Genomic DNA, 17,765 nt, shown 5'->3' on the forward strand with positions numbered 1-17,765 from the left:
GGGAAAGGCGAAGGGGTGCGGCCGAGGACCCCGCCCTCCTTTCTGCTTAGGGTCGTTCCTGGGCCAGTGTTTCGGGTGCTGGTTGTGGAGGTGGCGACATCAGCGGCGCCTGTGGCGGGTGTCCAGCCGGCCAGTTAGCCAGTGGATAGGGTGCGTGGGCTTGAGAGGCGGGAGTCCGGCCTCAGAGCAGTGGGCGGTTATTGTGGGGGCGCCCTTCGTGCAAGCGGAGGCGCGAAGGGTGCCGGGAGCCCGAGGTCCGCTGCCCGGCTGGCCCTTGGGGCCTTTTGACTCTCAGATTTGCTCTTCTTGATCTGGGGAAATTAAGGGTCGGTCGACAGCTGTTAGCTGTCTTCTCCTTGATTAACTGAACTCTCACCTTAAACCTGCTGAGAGTTGTACTTACTTCCCCTGAAACAGAGGGCCCCGGATCCACTTGAGTATCTGGGGCAGAAAAGGGGTGCGCTTGAAGGTATCTCCTTAAAAAAAAAAGTTACAAGCACTTTTGTATACGACTTTTAAAAGATTCATAGACCGCCAGTTAAGCACCCGGGGTCATGACATTGCACCTGGAGGGAAATGCAGCCCTAGCACCTGATGGCCAGCAAGGCAGTGAACTTCGTTCTCCACAGAGTTAAGGGACACTGTTGCTCCTGGGGTGCGGCTTTTACCATCATCGTGCAGGCAAAACCCAGAAACTCCTACATAGGGCACAGACCAGAAGGTCAATGTTCTCGACTTGATGTAAAGGTAAAGATAACAACTGATAGAAGACAGCAGTGCTCTCTCTTATAGTTGAATGCCAACCAATAAATGCAGAAGGAATAATGGTGTTAGAAAGTAATAAAAGAGGAATGGTAAACTCACAAATCCTTCTCTTCTGAATCCAGATATACTAAAAGGCAAAATGTTACTGATTACTTTTATTGCTAGGTTAAAAAAAGAAGAAATTTAGGTTACCGAGAGCCTTTACTGCCCTAATTGTCAAAATTCAGGTAGAGATAGAGTCCAGAGCCAAAAGAAAATAATTTAAAGCCAACTATCTTAATCTAAAAGTAAGTCACTACAAATAGAGCTCTTTGGAAAGAGATGATTGGATTTAGGATTTGCTGACTGTGGTTTGTGGAAGCTGAGGGCTAGAATCAGGCATCTGACCTTCAAGGGACTCATCTTCCATAGTCACTGATCCGCAAGATTGAAAGTGCTAGCTTTTTTCTCCATGGCAAATAACTCATTTGACTCCATATCAAATTGGACAGTGTATTGAAACGTTCTTTCACATTCTCCTTCAAAAACAAAAAACAAAGAGAAAGATATGGAGAATTAAAGTTACTGATAATTTAAAATGGCAAAAAAAAAAAAAAAAAACCAAAAAAGCAAAAAAACAAACCCAAACCCACAACAGACTGTCTTTGGGATTAGTGGGTTCTTTCTAAGAAAACCTTTTGGGGAAACTTTTTTTTCCCCCTGGGAAATCTTGCACAAAAATTGCAATGAAAAAGAGATGTTAGCTTTCACTGTTTGAAGCCATGCTTTGGAGGGGTCTCCATCATGCTCATACAGTCTACTTAGTCAAAACATAGAAGCAATCATGAACACCTCTTCAGTGACATTAATATTACTTGGTTTAGTAGTAGGTTAGTGAATAACAACCCAGGGTGATTCTAAAAGGAGGGTTTTGGGTTTTCGTTTAATAATTAATGGGTATATCATTATTTTGCCACTTAAACTCTTTTTTGCCCTATTTTGCCACTTAAACTCTTCTGTATAAAACGTTTTGTGCTAAAGAAGAACCAGTGTCAGAAGTCTTTTGTCGCTGCTCAGAAAGATACAATATTCTTTGTGTTTTGTTGCTATAGTAAAGTCAGGTAAGGAGAGTTTTTAGAGAGTAGTGTTGGCTTTAAAAAAAATTCTACGTGATTTTCAGTTTGATACTTACTGAAACAAGTATTTACTATGATGAAAATAGTCTAAAGCAAAACATTGATGGTTCCTTTTGCAAATGAAAATAAGAGGGATTTTACTTCCTTCTGTCAGTATACATAAACAAAGAGGGCTCACTTCGGCAGCACGTAGACTAAAACTGGAATGATACAAAGATTAGCATGTAGAAACAAAGAGACATTCAGGTTATAAGACTTTTTCATAACGTTATTAAAACCTTATATTCACACGTTTCAGACAGGATGGGTGCTTAACTCGAAATCTTTTTAAAAAATTTTAACTCAGCGAGTTTATGACCCTTTGCAAAATTCTCGGTTTATAAATACCCACCTTCTGACTTAATGATAGATCAGCGTAGAATGCGTGGCAGGCTTCTTGTTTCGGCATGCCTGAAATAAAACTAAGAAAAAGAAGAGTGCCTACATTTTGGTGGGCTAAATTTGTATCTTGGCTTTTGGTTCAACTGACTGCCTTCTTTTGGCCTTCAATCTTCATTCTCACTTAGGCCAAAAGTAACTCCCTAGAGTGGGGTCTTCACCAGTAGTTCCCAGTTTTTTCAAATCCGAAAATTGTGTTTAAAGCCAAAAATGTTGGCTGACCTCCGCGTAATAGTACTTGTACTTTTCAAGTGTTTGAGCACTGCATAATGACAACAAAAAACTTCAGGTGGAATCCTTACAGCAGAAACATTTAAAGAATACTAGTGCACATATGAGCAAAATATTCTTTATTCAGTCTATAGACAATGCTTGGTCTGCATATGGGTTTAATAACCCCTTAAAAAAATTTTTTTTACATTCATTTTTTTTTGAGAGACAGAGAGAGAGAGAGAGAGAGAGAGAGTGAGCACAAGTGGGGGAGGGGCAGAGAGACAGAAGGAGACACAGAATCTAAAGCAGGCTCCAGGCTCTGAGCTGTCAGCACAGAGCCTGACATGGGGCTCGAACCCACAAACCATGAGATCATGACCTGAGCCGAGGTCAGACACCCAACCAACTGAGCCACCCAGGTACCTCAATAACCCCTTTTAATTGTAGGGCCCTACTTCCCATAGAATCACAATCATTCTTGGATCTACCCAATGCAAAGTGAAGCTCAGAGACTTAGATATTTTGGTCATTTGAACCCTGCTTCTAGCTTGCCCTCTCCTTCCCTAAGAGATTGGACAATATAGACTGCGGTGTCTGCTTAATTCCCGAGGATTATATAAGCAAGTAACATCTCTTGAGTTATCTGAGTATCTGTCTGTTTTGTGATTCAGTTAGATTGTGGAGACCTGGCCAAATATTCCAGTAAGAAAGGGATAAAACAGAAAAATTATGGCATTGTCTTAAATTATAGTCAGGATTAAAAGATGGATCTGTACTTACCTCTTGCTTGGTTAACCTTTTCCTATTTTCCCGTTGGATAAATCAACTCATTGAAAGGGTAAGACAATAGGCCAGATTTAAGAGGAGTATCTACATTAGAGCAAAGACCAGAATGTGTTCTTTTTTAAAAAAAATTTTTTTTTACATTTATTTATTTTTGAAAGACAGAGTGAGACAAAGTGAGGGTGGGGGAGGGACAGAGAGGCAGGGAGACACAGAATCCGAAGCAGGCTCCAGGCTGTCAGCACAGAGCCCATGCGGGGCTTGAACCCACAAACCGTGAGATCATGACCTGAGCCGGACTCAGACCCTCAACCGACTGAGCCACGGAGGCACCCCCAGAATGTGTTACTTCTATAGCCATCTTAGATATGTCCTTTGGGCCAAAGTTATATAGTCTGTCAGGAGAAGACCAAGCATAAATATTCCAATGCAAGTCTGTAACCACTGAATGGTCAGCTTTATATTAAGATGAAGGGTTCTATTCCTTCTGACTTTAGCTAAGGGATGTCACCTCATCATTCCTTTTCTGTTGCACCCTCCCAAGTAGGGAGGATAATAATGACATAAACACATCCCTCTGGCCTCCAATTAAGCATACCCAAACTCATGGATAAATCTCACTTGGATAACTTGGAAGAGTTCATAAAAATACGTTCACTGGCATGGGCCTGGCTGGCTCAATTGGAGGAGCATGTGACTCTTGATCTTGGGGTCATAGGTTCAAGCCATATATATATATGAATATATATTCATATATATTTATATACATATACATATATACATATATATGAATATATATGAATATATATTCATTCAATATATATTGTGCATATATGTATATATTGTACTGAATATATATTGTGTATATATATTGTACTCAGTATATTGTGTGTGTGTATATATATATATATATATATATATATATATATATAGAAGCAGAGTCACACTCTATGCAAATTAGGATTCCTGTCAACTTCTCAAAAAAGGTTGAGTGAATGGATAAGAAAGTTAAGTGTTAAATCTGATGACATATGCACAGCTAGTGGTTTGGGATTCTTAATTAAAATTGAGCTAGTGTTCAGAGGAATTTTGCCACCCATCAGCTATTATATGCAAATAGTGGATTTTAACCATTAACCTTTTTTTTTTAAACAAAAGGAGGAAGAATTCCTTTGCGTGGAAAATGACACTTTTAAGTATCAAACCCATTGCTGGGCATATGCTATGATAACATTAGGGACTGAAATGCTAAATTCTGTCTTCAGTTTCTACTATGTGAAGCTGTTTTCACATCTGTACAAGATTTCAGAAGTGGCTTTTTACCAAGCCCAGGTGAGATGGAGCCCTTATTATCTGTTCACCTAGGACAGTTTCTCTTTCCCCATAGTTATATGTTATTGTAATTTCCCAAAGAGCTAATTCTTCACACAGCTGGAAGAGTTTTTAAGAAAAGGTTATCCATGTCCAAGATCCTCTGCTTGAGGGCAAAGAAATTATTAAAAGATTGCCACTTAAAACCTTAAAGCTTTAGAATTTAAAGGGTAAGCTTTGGTTATTTGGAAAATTCACTTATACGGGACAATTAGAATTATTATTAAGATACTATATCTTGAAAAGGTCCATGGTAATCACAAATTATGCTGTAACTCATTACCAATTATGTGGTCAGGGTGGATAAAGTTAATGCCCTTAAAAACCTTTATATTTTATAATGTTACTCCTTTATTACCAACAATTGTTGGTAATATGTATATAAGTCATATTGTAAGTATGTAAGTTGGTAATATGTATGTAAGTTGGTAATAAGTATGTAAGTCAATTACATACTTGACTTAATTAGTGTTTTTGGCATTTTGCAATGGTAAACATTGGTATTTTAACTTTTCCTAATGAAATTATGTAAAACTATGCCATGGTATATATACGGGCCATCATTCCCTGCAGAGGCATGGCCCTGAGTGCCTTGTGGGGAAGCAGTCTAACGTAATGATTGAAAGCACAGATTCTGGGGTCATCTGCCTTGGCTCAGCCCCTGGCTCTGTCGTTTATCAGGTAAGCAAATTGATTAACTTCTCTGGCCATCAGTTTCTTCATTGTAAAGTAGGGATAATAATAACAGTACCTGCTTCATAGGATTATTTTAAGGATTTAATGAATTAATTCATGAAAGTATTTGTACAATGCCTAAATACAAAGTGAATGCACATTGGCTTTTGGAGTAGCATGAGCTGTTATTATTATTGATACTATAGGATATATGCCCCCTGCTGGTCCTGAAAGCAGTGAGGGTTTTGAGTGTGTGTGGTGGTGGTTTTTGTTTTTGTTTTTGTTTGTTTTGTTTTGTTTTGTTTTTTGTTTTCTGTTTTTTATGGATAGTTTTGGTTACTTTACATTAAATAAAAATTCAGGAGTCATTTTCATCAGGATAAACCACACTAAAATAATCCCTGTGTTTGTTTGTTTTTTCTCCTAGATGATTTTAATGATCTGGAATGCTCTTAATGACCTGACTGGGTATTTTCACAACTCTCAGGCTGACTGCTGTTCCGGTCGTCATAGTTCTGTGTTGTCTGGTGCCCCTTTGTATTCGATAGCCTTCCTGCTTCCTTGGTTCCCTTGGAAATACTATCACGAAGGTGACTGGCTGAGTGGACTTCATCTGGTGGTATCGCTATGTGCTTTTGATAGCACGCTTACCTTCGTTCAGCAAGCCCAGTATATGCTGTTTGCAGAGATTTTCACTAGACATGAAAGTTGGCTTCAGCTTATTAAAATTAACCAAGTGGCATCACTAGTAGGATCCACCAGCATCCTCTTTGGTGGCCTCATCTCTGATAACATGGAAATTTTCTTCAATTTTCAGGCCTTCACTGTGCTCATTGCCATTCTTGCCACTGCCAGCCTTTACACTGGCATGTACCGCATGAGTCACTTTGGACCGAAAAGAAGCCCCGAGGAAAACCTCTTCTCCGAAAGTGAACAGGATCTCCCCTGGACCTCCATCGTCTCATTGATGAGACAGCTCTTGACCCAGAAAAACTTTTGCCTTTTTCTGATAATGAGTTTCTTCCAAGTCTTCCATTTAACTTTCTTCAAAAACTTCATGATGATCTTTGCAGATAATCTCATTCCCGAGGACGTTCTTCCTTCTTTCCTAAGGAGCATCATGTATGGGGCAGGCTTTATTTGCCCACAGGTATGTGATGATTCTTTCTTTATCTTCCTACGGGAATTAGAGGTCTAACTCTCACCTGGCTGAGGAAATTAAAAGCCTGATTATGTCAGTAGTTTGACAAAATGATGCACATAAGAGACCCAAAGAGAATATAGTCAATGATACTGCAATAATGTATGGTGGCAGATGGTAGCTACTCTGGCACTGAGCATAGTATAACATACAGACTTGTCCAATCACCTGTAACTAGTGTAACATTGTGTGTCAAACGTACTTCAATAAAAAAGAGACCCAAAGATTCAGAGCCCCAGATATTATGTTTCAGTAGAAACATAATGGAAATAAGAAGTGAAAGGGAAAAAGAAAAGCAAACCCAATTAAGGCTGAGTGACATGATAATTGAAACATCTTAGCTTTTGAATTTTGTTCTTCTGAACTTTCTCACTTAAACCTTAGCAGAGATATGGAGGGAAATAAATGGCAGTTTTGCTTTACCGGGGCAGTTAACGTTCCTGTACCATTATAAGGAAGAAAGTTACTTGATCAAGAATTCTTGGGGCTCCCGGGTGGCTCAGTTGGTTCAGTGTCCGACTTTTGATTTTGGCTCTGGTCATAATCCCAGGATCATGGGATCGAGCCCCACGTGGAGCCCTGCGTTGGGCTCCGCGCTTTGCATGGAGTCTGCTTGCCATTCTCTCTCTCTCCCTCTGTCCCACCCACTCTCCAGCTCACACTGTCTCTCTCCCTCTCTAAAATAATTTTTTTTTATTTAAAAAAGAATTCTTGAAGCCAGGTTTCAAAACACTTGGCTAAAAGACTGAGTCCTAGAATTCCAAAGCATTATTAAAATTCCATGCTCATGACCATTACTGGAAAAGGTATGTCCTCCTTCAAAAAATAAACCAGCCTGCTGTTTGTTTTTTTTTTACAGCATTTAGAGAGTTGATGAATCATATTGCTTTCTTTCACCTAAATATGTCACCCCAAAATATGACTTAATGTAGCCTATGATTCCTATTTTCATAATTAAATAAGTAAAATTCATTATTTAGAGAATAAGTCATTCTAGATAGATGAGTTTTTACTGTTTACACGTTTATCTGGCTTCAAAAATATTTAAACCATGTTAGATAGAAATAGTTCTAAAATATTTTAAGTGTTGACATGGTTCCTTATGCAGACTCTACAGAATGCAATTTGTCTTTTCCACGATTAGCTCCAGGCCTTTGTCATAGTTTGGTTACTGTATACATCATAATAATGGAAAGTCACATTGGGTGCTTACCATGTGCCATGAACTATGCCAAGCACCTTGTATACATTACCTCACCTAATCCTCACAACCCCTTCAAAGGAAAGACTCTTCTTATCCTTACAGATGAGAAAAGGGATGTACAGAGGCATCTGCTTTTAGAGTTGTGCATGTTTAGATTCTCTCTCTAAAATGTACTGTGTTTACATGGCTTACTTAGCAGAGTATGCCAAATAGAGTATCATTTTTGGCTTATCAGAATAGTCCCTGGTACTGGGTATGTATATTGAAATGATGCTATTCCTTCAGGACAGTCTGACGTTTGTCTAACTGTTTGCTCCTATGTTCAATGACCTAGGATGGGGAGCTGTTTGGGTTCCTATCTCTGCTTTATCAGATTCTAAAATACATAAAATATTATATATATATATATCTTCCCACTTTTAATCATGTACTTGCCTATAGTATCTCCTCAAAGTAGAAAAAAGTTTGTTAAACTCTTATGTTAAAAATAAAAAGAGTTGGGGTACCTGGGTAGCTCAGCCGGTTAAATGTCCGACTTCAGCTCAGGTCACGATCTCGTGGTGCGTGAGTTTGAGCCCCTCATCTGGCTCTGTGCTGCCTGACAGCTCAGAGCCTGGAGCCTGCTTCAGATTCTGTGTCTCCCTCTCTCTCTCTCTGTCCTTCCTCTGCTCATGCTCTGCCTCTCTCTCTCAAAGATGAATAAATGTTTAAAAAAATTTTTAATAAAAAAATAAGAAGAGTAGAGAGGCGCTTGTGTGGCTCAGCTGGTTAAGCGTCCCACTTTGGCTCAGGTCATGATCTCACAGCTTGTAGGTTCGAGCCCCAAGTCATGCTCTGTGCTGACAGATAGGAGCCTGGAGCCTACTTCAGATTCTGTCTCTCCCCTCTCTCTCTGCCCCTCCCCAGCTTGTGCTCTGTCTTTCTCTCTCAAAAATAAATAAACATTAAAAAATAGAAAACAAACAAATAAATAAAGAGTAGATATGGGGTGCCTGGGTGGCTCAGTTGGTTGAGCATCTTACTCTTGATTTCAGCTCAAGTCGTGATTCCCAGGTCATGGGATCAAGCCCGGTGTCAGGCTCTGTGCTGAGTGGAGCCTGCTTAAGATTTGTTCTCTCACTCTGCTCCTCTTCCCATCTCATGCGCTCTCTCTCTCTCTCTCCCTATCTCTCAAAATAAAAACAGAAGCGCCTGAGCGTGGCTCAGTCAGTTGAGTGTCCAGCTCTCGATTTAAGCTAGGGTCATGATCCCAGGGTAATGGGATTGAGCCCCGCATTGGGCTCTGCACTGAAGCCTGCTTTGGATTCTCTCTTTCTCTCTCTCTCTCCCCCTCTCCCTCTCCCTCTCTCTCGCCCTCTGTCCCCTCCCCTCCTTCTAAAATTAAAAAAAAAGTTTAAAGATTGTTTTGACTATTCTGGGTACCTTGCAAATCCATATGAATTTTATTACTTTTTTTTCTAATTTTTATTTAAATTATGGTTAGTTAACATGTAGTGTAATATTGTTTTCAGGAGTAGAACTTAGTGATTTATCACTGATATATTAATATCCAGTGTTCACACAAGTGCCCTCCTTAATATCATCACTCATTTAGCCTACCCCCCACCCTCCTCCATCAATTCTCAGTTTGTTCTCTATCATAAAGAGTCTCTTACAGTTTCTCTCTCTTTTCTTTGTTCTCTTTTCCCCCCTTCCCCTGTGTTCATTTGTTTTGTTTCTTAAATTCCACATATGAGTGAAATCATATGATAGTTGTCTTTCTCTGCGTTAGTTCACTTAGCATAATACACTCTGGCTCCATCCATGTCGTTGCAAATGGCAAGATTTCATTCCGTTTAATGGCTGACTAATATTCAATTACATATAGGTATACACACACACACACACACACACACACACACACACACCCCACATCTTCTTTATCCATTCATCAGTCAATGGGCATTTAGGCTCTTTCCATAGTTTGGCTATTGTTGGTAAATGCTGCTGTAAACATTGGGGTAGATGTACCCCCTCTGAATCTGTATTTTTGTATCCTTTGGGTAAATACCGAGTAGTGCAATTGCTGAGTCGTAGGGTAGTTCTATCTTTAACTTTTTGAGCAATCTCCATACTGTTTTCCAGAGTGGCTGCAACAGTTTGCATTCCCACCAACAGTGTAAAAGGATTTTCTTTTCTCCACACTCTCACCAACACTTGTTGTTGCCTGAGTTGTTAATTTTAGCCATTCTGACAGGTGTGAGGTGGTATCTCATGAGGTTTTGATTTGCATTTCCCTGATGATGAGTGATGCTAAACATCTTTTCATGTGTCTGTTAGCTATCTGGATGTCTTCTTTAGAAAAGTGTCTCTTTATGTTCTGCGCATTTCCTTAACAGGGTTGTTTTTTGGGTGTTGAATTTCATAAATTCCTTATATATTTTGGATAAATTATATATTTATCAGATATGTCATTTGCAAATATCTTCTCCTGTTCCACAGGCTGCCTTTTAGCTTTTTGTTTGTTTGTTTGTTTGTTTCCTTCACTGTGCAGAAGCTTTTATCTTGATGAAGTCCCAATAGTTCATTTTTGCTTTTGTTTCCCTTGCCTCTGGTGACATGTCTAGTAAGAAGTTTCTCCAGCTGAGGTCAAAGAGGTTGCTGCCTGTTTTATCCTCTAGGATTTTGATGGTTTCTTGTCTCACATTTAGGTATTTCATCCATTTTGAATTTATTTTTGTGTGTGGTATAAGAAAGTGGTAGAGTTTCATTCTGCATGTGCTGTCCAGTTTTCCCAACACCATTTGTTGAAGAGACTGTCTTTTTTCCATTGGATATGCTTTTCCGCTTTGTGAAAGATTAGTTGATCATATAGTTGTGGGCCCTTATCTGGGTTCTGTTGACCTATGTGTCTGTTTTTGTGCCAGTACCATACTGTCTTGATGCCTACAGCTTTGTAATACAGCTTGGAGTCCTGAATCACGATGCCTCCAGCTTTCCTTTTCTCTTCAGGATTGCTTTGGCTATTCAGGGTCTTTTGGAGTCCATGTGAATGTTAGAATCAGCCTGTCAGTTTCTACAAAGAAGACAGATTGGATGCTGATAGAGATTGCATTGAATCTGTAGATCAGTTTGGGTAGTATTGCTATCTTAGCAATGTTAAATCTTCTGACACGTAGAGTATTTTCCATCTATTTCAATCTTTTAAAATATCTTTCAACAATGTTTTGTAGCTTTCAGAGGATGAATTTTCCCCTTCCTTGTTAAATTTATTCCTAAATATTTAGATAGATTTTTAGTGAAGACTTGAGAGGCTCTTTCAGAACAAGTACATGAGCTTTATTAAGTGCATGGATTTAGTGGCTTTATTCTGGTGATTCCCATAAATGTTTTTTGTTTCCTTTTAGCTCATAGACATGTTCTGGGTAGAGATTGCCAGATGGTTGAATTCTGATGGAATGAAGGGCTACTGTGCTTCTGAGAAAACCATAACAACTTTTTTCTTTATTTTTTTTAACAAAAGTAATACATATTTGCTGTAAAGATTCATACACTATTGAAACATCCATGAATTTTTTTGTATACTGCTTTTTAAATTTAATAAGTTATGCAAATTTCCATGTCACATATAAATCTACTTTTTAAAAATAGCTGTGTTGGGGTAAATTACATCAGTGTTCTGTAATTGAACCACCAGATCATGACCTGAGCCAAAGTTGGACACTCAACCAACTAAGCCATCCAGGTACCCCGTGTGTTTTAACTTTTAAAACCACTGCTAAAATAGGGGCTCCTGGGTGGCTCAGTCAGTTAAGCATCTGACTCTTGATCTAAGCTCAGGTCTTGATCTCAGGGTTGTGAGTTCAAGCCCTGCATTGGGCTCTGCACTGGGCGTGAAGCCTGCCTTAAAAAATAATAATAATAAAATAAAAACACTGGGGTGCCTGGCTGGCCCAGTTAGAAGAGTGTGGGACTCTTGATCTCCACTTAAGTTTGAGCCCCATATTGGGTGTAGAGATCGCTTAAATAAAACTTAAAAAAAAAAACTTTCCAGAAAAAAATGTTTAAAAAACATAAAAACACTGCTGAAGTGTTTTCCAGATTACATTCCCACCAGTAGTGTATAAGTGTTGCAGTTGTTCAACATTCTTGCCAATGTTTATGATCAGTCTTTTTAGTTTTAGTCATACTAGTATGTGTGTAATAGTATTTTATTATGGTTTTGATTTACATTTTCCTAATGACTACTAATGATATTATTAGTGCATCTTTTCATCTTTTCATGTGCCATCCATTTGGCTTTTTGGTGAATTCAGGTGGTTCAGATCTTTTGCCTATTTAAAAAATTTTTTTCAATGTTTATTTCTGAGAGAGAGAGAGAAAGACAACTCAGGTGAGGGGCAGAGAGAGAGGGAGACAGAGCATCCAAAACAGGCTCCTCACTGACAGCAGCGAGCCCAACGCGGGGCTTCAACTCAGGAACAATGAAATCATGGCTTGAGCTGAAGTCGGACGCTTAACTGACTGGAGCCACCCAGGCACCCCTGCCTATGTTTTAACCAAGCTGTTTGTTATCATATTACTGAATTATATGAGTTCTTTATATACTCTAGATACAAGTCTTTTGTTGGATGTATGTTCAGCAAGTATTTTCTCCTAGTCTCTCTTGGCTATAAAAGTTTAAACTATTTATTGAAGTATAGCTGACACACAGTGTTACATTGGTTTCAGGTGTACAACGTAGTGATTGGACAAGTCTATTCTATATGTTATGCTCTGCTCACTGCAAGTGTGGCTACCATCTGCCACCATACAATGCTATAACAGTACCATTGACTATATTCTCTATGCTGCACCTTTTACACCCATGACTTCTTCATCTTGGCTATTACATTTTAAGAGAACATGGTCAAAAGATTTCCACAATCTTTTTTCTCAAACCCTCAACACTAACATGAATTTCTGTTGATCTTAACAAAAAAAAAATCATTATAAAGTGGAAGCCCAAAATTGCTTCAAGTGTATTCCTAATATCCAGACAAGTGACATTCACATAAATTATTGGAATAAAAAGAAAAAAAATGATAGCTTATTTGTTATTTTTGGCTAAGTCACTTTAACTGTTGGGTATAGTCATGAAGGATAAGCACCATGTTTTCATTTTCCAAGGCTGTCTTTTCAGAGGCCTTCTTTTGGAGGATTTGTATAAGTGAAAGGAGAAAAGCATGAACAAGTGCTCATTCTAACAACTGTTTTTTTTTTAATATAAAATTTATTGTCAAATTGGTTTCCATACAACACCCAGTGCTCATCCCAACAGGTGACCTCCTCAATACCCTTCACCCACCCTCCCCTCCCTCCCACCCCCCATCAACCCTAAGTTTATTCTCAGTTTTTAAGAGTCTCTTCTGGTTTGACTCTCTCCCTCTCTCTTTTTTTTTCCCTTCCTCTCCCCCATGGTCTTCAGTTAAGTTTCTCACGATACACATAAGAGTGAAAATATATGGTATCTGTCTTTCTCTGTATGACTTATTTCACTTAGCATAACACTCTCCAGTTCCATCTACGTTGCTACAAAAGGCCGTATTTCATTCTTTCTCATTGCCAAGTAGTATTCCATTCTAATAACTGTTTTAATAGGTCTGTGACAGGGTGTCTGGGTGGCTCAGTCAGTTGAGTGTTCGACTCGATTTTGGCTCAGGTCAGATTTCAGGGTCATGGGATTGAGCCCTGAGTCAGGCTCCATGCTGAGCGTGGATCCTGCTTAAGATTCTTTCTCTCTCTCCCTCTGCCCCTCTCCCCTGCTCGTGCCCTCTCTCTCTCTAAAATAGTAATTGTAATAATTATTATTATATTTATTATTAATAAATAATAACTATAATTATATTTATCATCACCATTACTATTATAACAACAGCAACAACAACAGGTCTGAGATCTTCCACATCCCACTCCTATCAGAGAGGCAGGATAGTAAATGGGTTAAGTGCATAGAGTCTGCCACAGGGGAGTCTCTTGCTGTGTGAGCCTGGGCAAGTTACTCAACAGTTCTGTGTCTCAGTTTCCTCATCTGTAAAATTAGAATAAAAATAGTGCCTAACTAATAGAATAATTATGAGGATTAAATGAATCAAAATACACAAAGTACTTAAAATGGTTCCTGGCACAAACTAAACACTCTAGAAATGTTAGCTCTTATTATTAAGACTCCATGCAGCAAATATTTATTCAGTTTTCACCGCAAGCACACACTGACCTTATCTGTTTTGATTTGGGCTTCTTTGGCACAGGTTGCCAACATTCATGCTGAGATTCACTATTCACAAACTCCTACTCAATAAACATGAATGGAGAGCCAAAATCCTCAGTTTGTGAACACTTTATTTTAATAAATGAAAAAGTGGTATCTTTCATCATTTTTATCATTGGCTCATATCTTTTTATATATTGGACATCATCATAATAACTAACAATTGAGTACCTTATATGTTGAGTGTGTGCTATAGATGAGAGAGTCAGAGACAGAACGAGAGACAGTGGGAGGTAGAAACACACAGAGAGAGTGTTAGTTGGATGAAATGCTCCTTAGGTAAAGTAACTTGTCCTTGGCCACACAACTGGCACAGTGGCACAGCTGGAATTCAAACCGAGGGACATCTGATTTCAAAATCTTGCACTTTCTACTCTGCCACATATTCCTTACGTTATCATTAATTTCTTGTATTTTATGTTTATGTGTTAGAGGGTGAGAACAAGAAGCTTCATTTCAATATGTAGAAATATTGAATATTATTCAATATTGTTTATTGAAATTATCGAAATGTTATTGAAATATTGAAATTATTGAATATTATCATTATGTGGAGGAATATAATGATATTATACTGCTGGGGTGTTCTATGTACTCACTCTTACAGAACTCTAAGAAATGCCATGGATCACATCAGTCCCTGAGCCATTGTTTTTAATATCCAGAAAAGGAGTTCTTGTTCCTTGAAAGTAGAGAAGTAAGCCAAAATGTTAGGGGAAAGAACCCTTTTGTTTATTATAGCACATTTGCATTCTACTTGCATCACTCAGAATTCTCTTGTAATTACAATGTATGTACATTTGGTTAATGAAAACTTTTCAGGGCTAAACAATGTACTTTTTAATTGAAGACAAAGAGTATCTTCTAATCTTTGTTAATGTAATATGTATATTTAGCAAAAACTTTTCACTCTAGAACAATGAACTTCTTCACTGATAGCATGAAATGCACAGAAAAAATGTAAGCCTGAGCCCTCAACATGAATCTATTAGAATTATAAAATTTGTAAGATAAGACAGGAAACAAAACCCAAAGAAATGTAGATAGAATCATAAACTTGATTTTAGTATAAAAAGTACATTTCAGATAGATTACAGTAAGAATAGTGAAATGTATAGTCACTTATTCAATAAATATTTGTTTTACCTACTGTGTGCTAGGTGAATTCTGGGCTTTAACCCCAAATTTTGTTTTAATTAATTAATTAATTTAATGTTTATTTAGTTTTGAGAGAGAGACAGAGACAGAGAGTGAACAGGGGAGGGGCAGAGAGAGAAGGAGACACAGAATCTGAAGCAGGCTCCAGGCTCTGAGCTGTTAGCACCCAGCCCAAAATGGGGCTTGAACTCGTGAACTATGAGATCATGACGTGAGCTGAAGTTGGACACTTAACCGACGGAGTCACCCAGGTGCCCCAACCCCAAATTTTAAAATCTGGATTTATAGTAGATTTTAGTTGCACCTTTCACATCACCATAAAGCAATGCTGACTGTTTCTAAGCAATGGATTCTTTCATATGGTTGGTTTTGGTAAAATTTCTTCATAATAGTGTGAAAATAAAAATGTAGGAAACCATTTCCTGGTTTGTTCATTTTAAAGGAAATAATAGCTGTTTCTTTGTTATTATGGAATATTACTATCATTAGTCAATTTTCAACGGATACACATGGGTCACAACATTTCTAGCCACAATAGACAGTATTACTTGTGTGTTTCAGCTGCTATTATAGTTCAGAAGCAATGTGTTTTCTGCTGAGCACATTTATTTTGTCACCAGCAAGAGCAAGCATAATTAATGGTGGTCCATCTTAATACGATGTCTCTTTGTTTCCTTTTCAGTGCCTTGTACTTATCAGTCAGTCCTGGCTGAAGAAGTTTGGTTACTATAAAATTATCTTAATTTCTTTCTACCTAGAAGGAACAGCCTCCATTGTCATGTCACTTCTTGGACAGCAATACTATTACCTTTTGGCTTTTTATCTCACTATTATCATGTAAGTAAATCCAAATGCCAGTCCCAAAATTACACTAGGTCTTGCCATTTACACTTTCAAGCAGTGCAACATTTTTTATCTGAACTGTGTTGAATATTCATTTCTAGGCAATCATTGTACCTTTCTGGCAAACTGAATGTTCACAGTTTCTTTTTTGGAGAGATTTCATACATTAGATTTTGTAGTAAAGTTATGTTCCTCTTTTTAACCTATTAAAGTGCATCATTTAGTAAATGTTGCTGCCAAATAAAGATTTGACCCCATGGGGCGCCTGGGTGGCTCAGTTGGTTAAGTGTCTAACTCTTGATTTTGGCTCAGGTCATGACCTCTTGGTTGTGAGATTGAGCCTGCATTGGGCTCCTCAATGGGTATGGAGCCTGCTTAGGATTCACTCTCCCTCTCCCTCTGCTCCTTCCCTGCTTCCTCTCTCTCTCTTTGCCTGTTGTTCTTTGCCTTTGTCCCCCATATTGGAAAACAGCTCTACCATCTGTTTAGATGTCCAAGTCAGAGATTTTGTCTTTGTCTTCTCTTTCTTCTCTGTCACCTGTGTCCAATAGGCTACCAGTTATTAGTCCTGATACGTCCTGAATCCATCCCTTCTCTGCTTCCATTAGCTCAGGTCCTCATCATCTCTCACATGGAGTAGTATCTGGCCTCCCATATGGTTCCCTTGTTTCTAGTCTCCAGTCCTTCCGACACCTTCGTCCACATTGTTCCTACAGTAACATGTCATTCCTTAATGATCTTAAGTAGCTTCTTACTGCTTTTAAGATTTATATCATAAAATGATGAAATATGAGGTCTTTTGTTATATAGTCTCTGTTTACTTCTTCATCCTCATATCACTCTTCTAGTTCTTCTGTACTCCACACCAAACAGGAATACTTTGTAGTGTAGGCACCTCATATCTAACATGTAGCATTCTGTGTCTGGAAAGCTCTTCACCATTTCTTGCCTGGCTCTTTCCTGGTGTTTCTTTTCTTTTTTTGTTTAAATGTATTTATTTTGAGAGAGAGAGAGAGAGAGAGAATGAATGAATGAATGAACGAACAGGGGAGGGTCAGAGAGAGGCAGAGAGAAAATCCCAAATCCCAAGCAGGCTCTGCAATGTCAACATGGATATCAATGCGGGGCTCAGTTTCACGAACCGTGAAATCATGACCTGAGCCGAAATCAATAGTTGATCACTTAATCAACTAAGCCACCCACGTGCCCCATGATGATTTTCTTATTAACACTTTCTTTTCTCTAGCTTACTTTATATAATACATAGAATATACAAAATATGTGTTAATCAACTGTTTATGCTATCAGTAAAGCTTCTGGTCAACAGTAGGCTATTAGTAGTTAAATTTGAGGGGAGGCATAAGGTATATGTGAATTTCCCACTGCCCGGGAGGTCAGCACCCCGAACCTCTGTGTTAATCAAGAATCAACTGTACATTATTTCATTTTTCCTTCTTATAAACAAAATTTCAACTTTCATTTGATGTTTGGTTTTTAAAAAGAAAATCTGTGCCTCCTAGTTATATGTGTATTTTATACATATATTTTAAAATCGTTTCTAGGGTAATTGTGCAAGCTTCTTTCTGTTTGTTTAACCTGCCACTAGCTGACATGGTGGATGCAGATTTACTGAAGTTCAATCGGCAGTAAGTACATTTATTCAAATATCAGCCGTAACAATATCACATGGAGGCAGGACCTGTAAGTCTG

General features: G+C 38.4%; 1 protein-coding gene across 1 annotated transcript in view; it reads left to right on the forward strand.

Moving 5' to 3' along the window:
- The first annotated feature begins 4,497 nt into the window (after positions 1-4,497).
- Positions 4,498-17,765, forward strand: part of LOC106970500 (transmembrane protein 180) — a 34,850-nt gene continuing 21,582 nt past the window's right edge. The window contains 5 exon segments of the mRNA XM_027043045.2: positions 4,498-4,522; positions 4,525-4,646; positions 5,788-6,510; positions 15,895-16,049; positions 17,618-17,701. Coding sequence (XP_026898846.1) covers positions 4,498-4,522; positions 4,525-4,646; positions 5,788-6,510; positions 15,895-16,049; positions 17,618-17,701 — 1,109 coding nt within the window.

This window comes from Acinonyx jubatus, chromosome E3 (assembly GCF_027475565.1).
Source record: "Acinonyx jubatus isolate Ajub_Pintada_27869175 chromosome E3, VMU_Ajub_asm_v1.0, whole genome shotgun sequence".
Classification (NCBI taxonomy): domain Eukaryota; kingdom Metazoa; phylum Chordata; class Mammalia; order Carnivora; family Felidae; genus Acinonyx; species Acinonyx jubatus.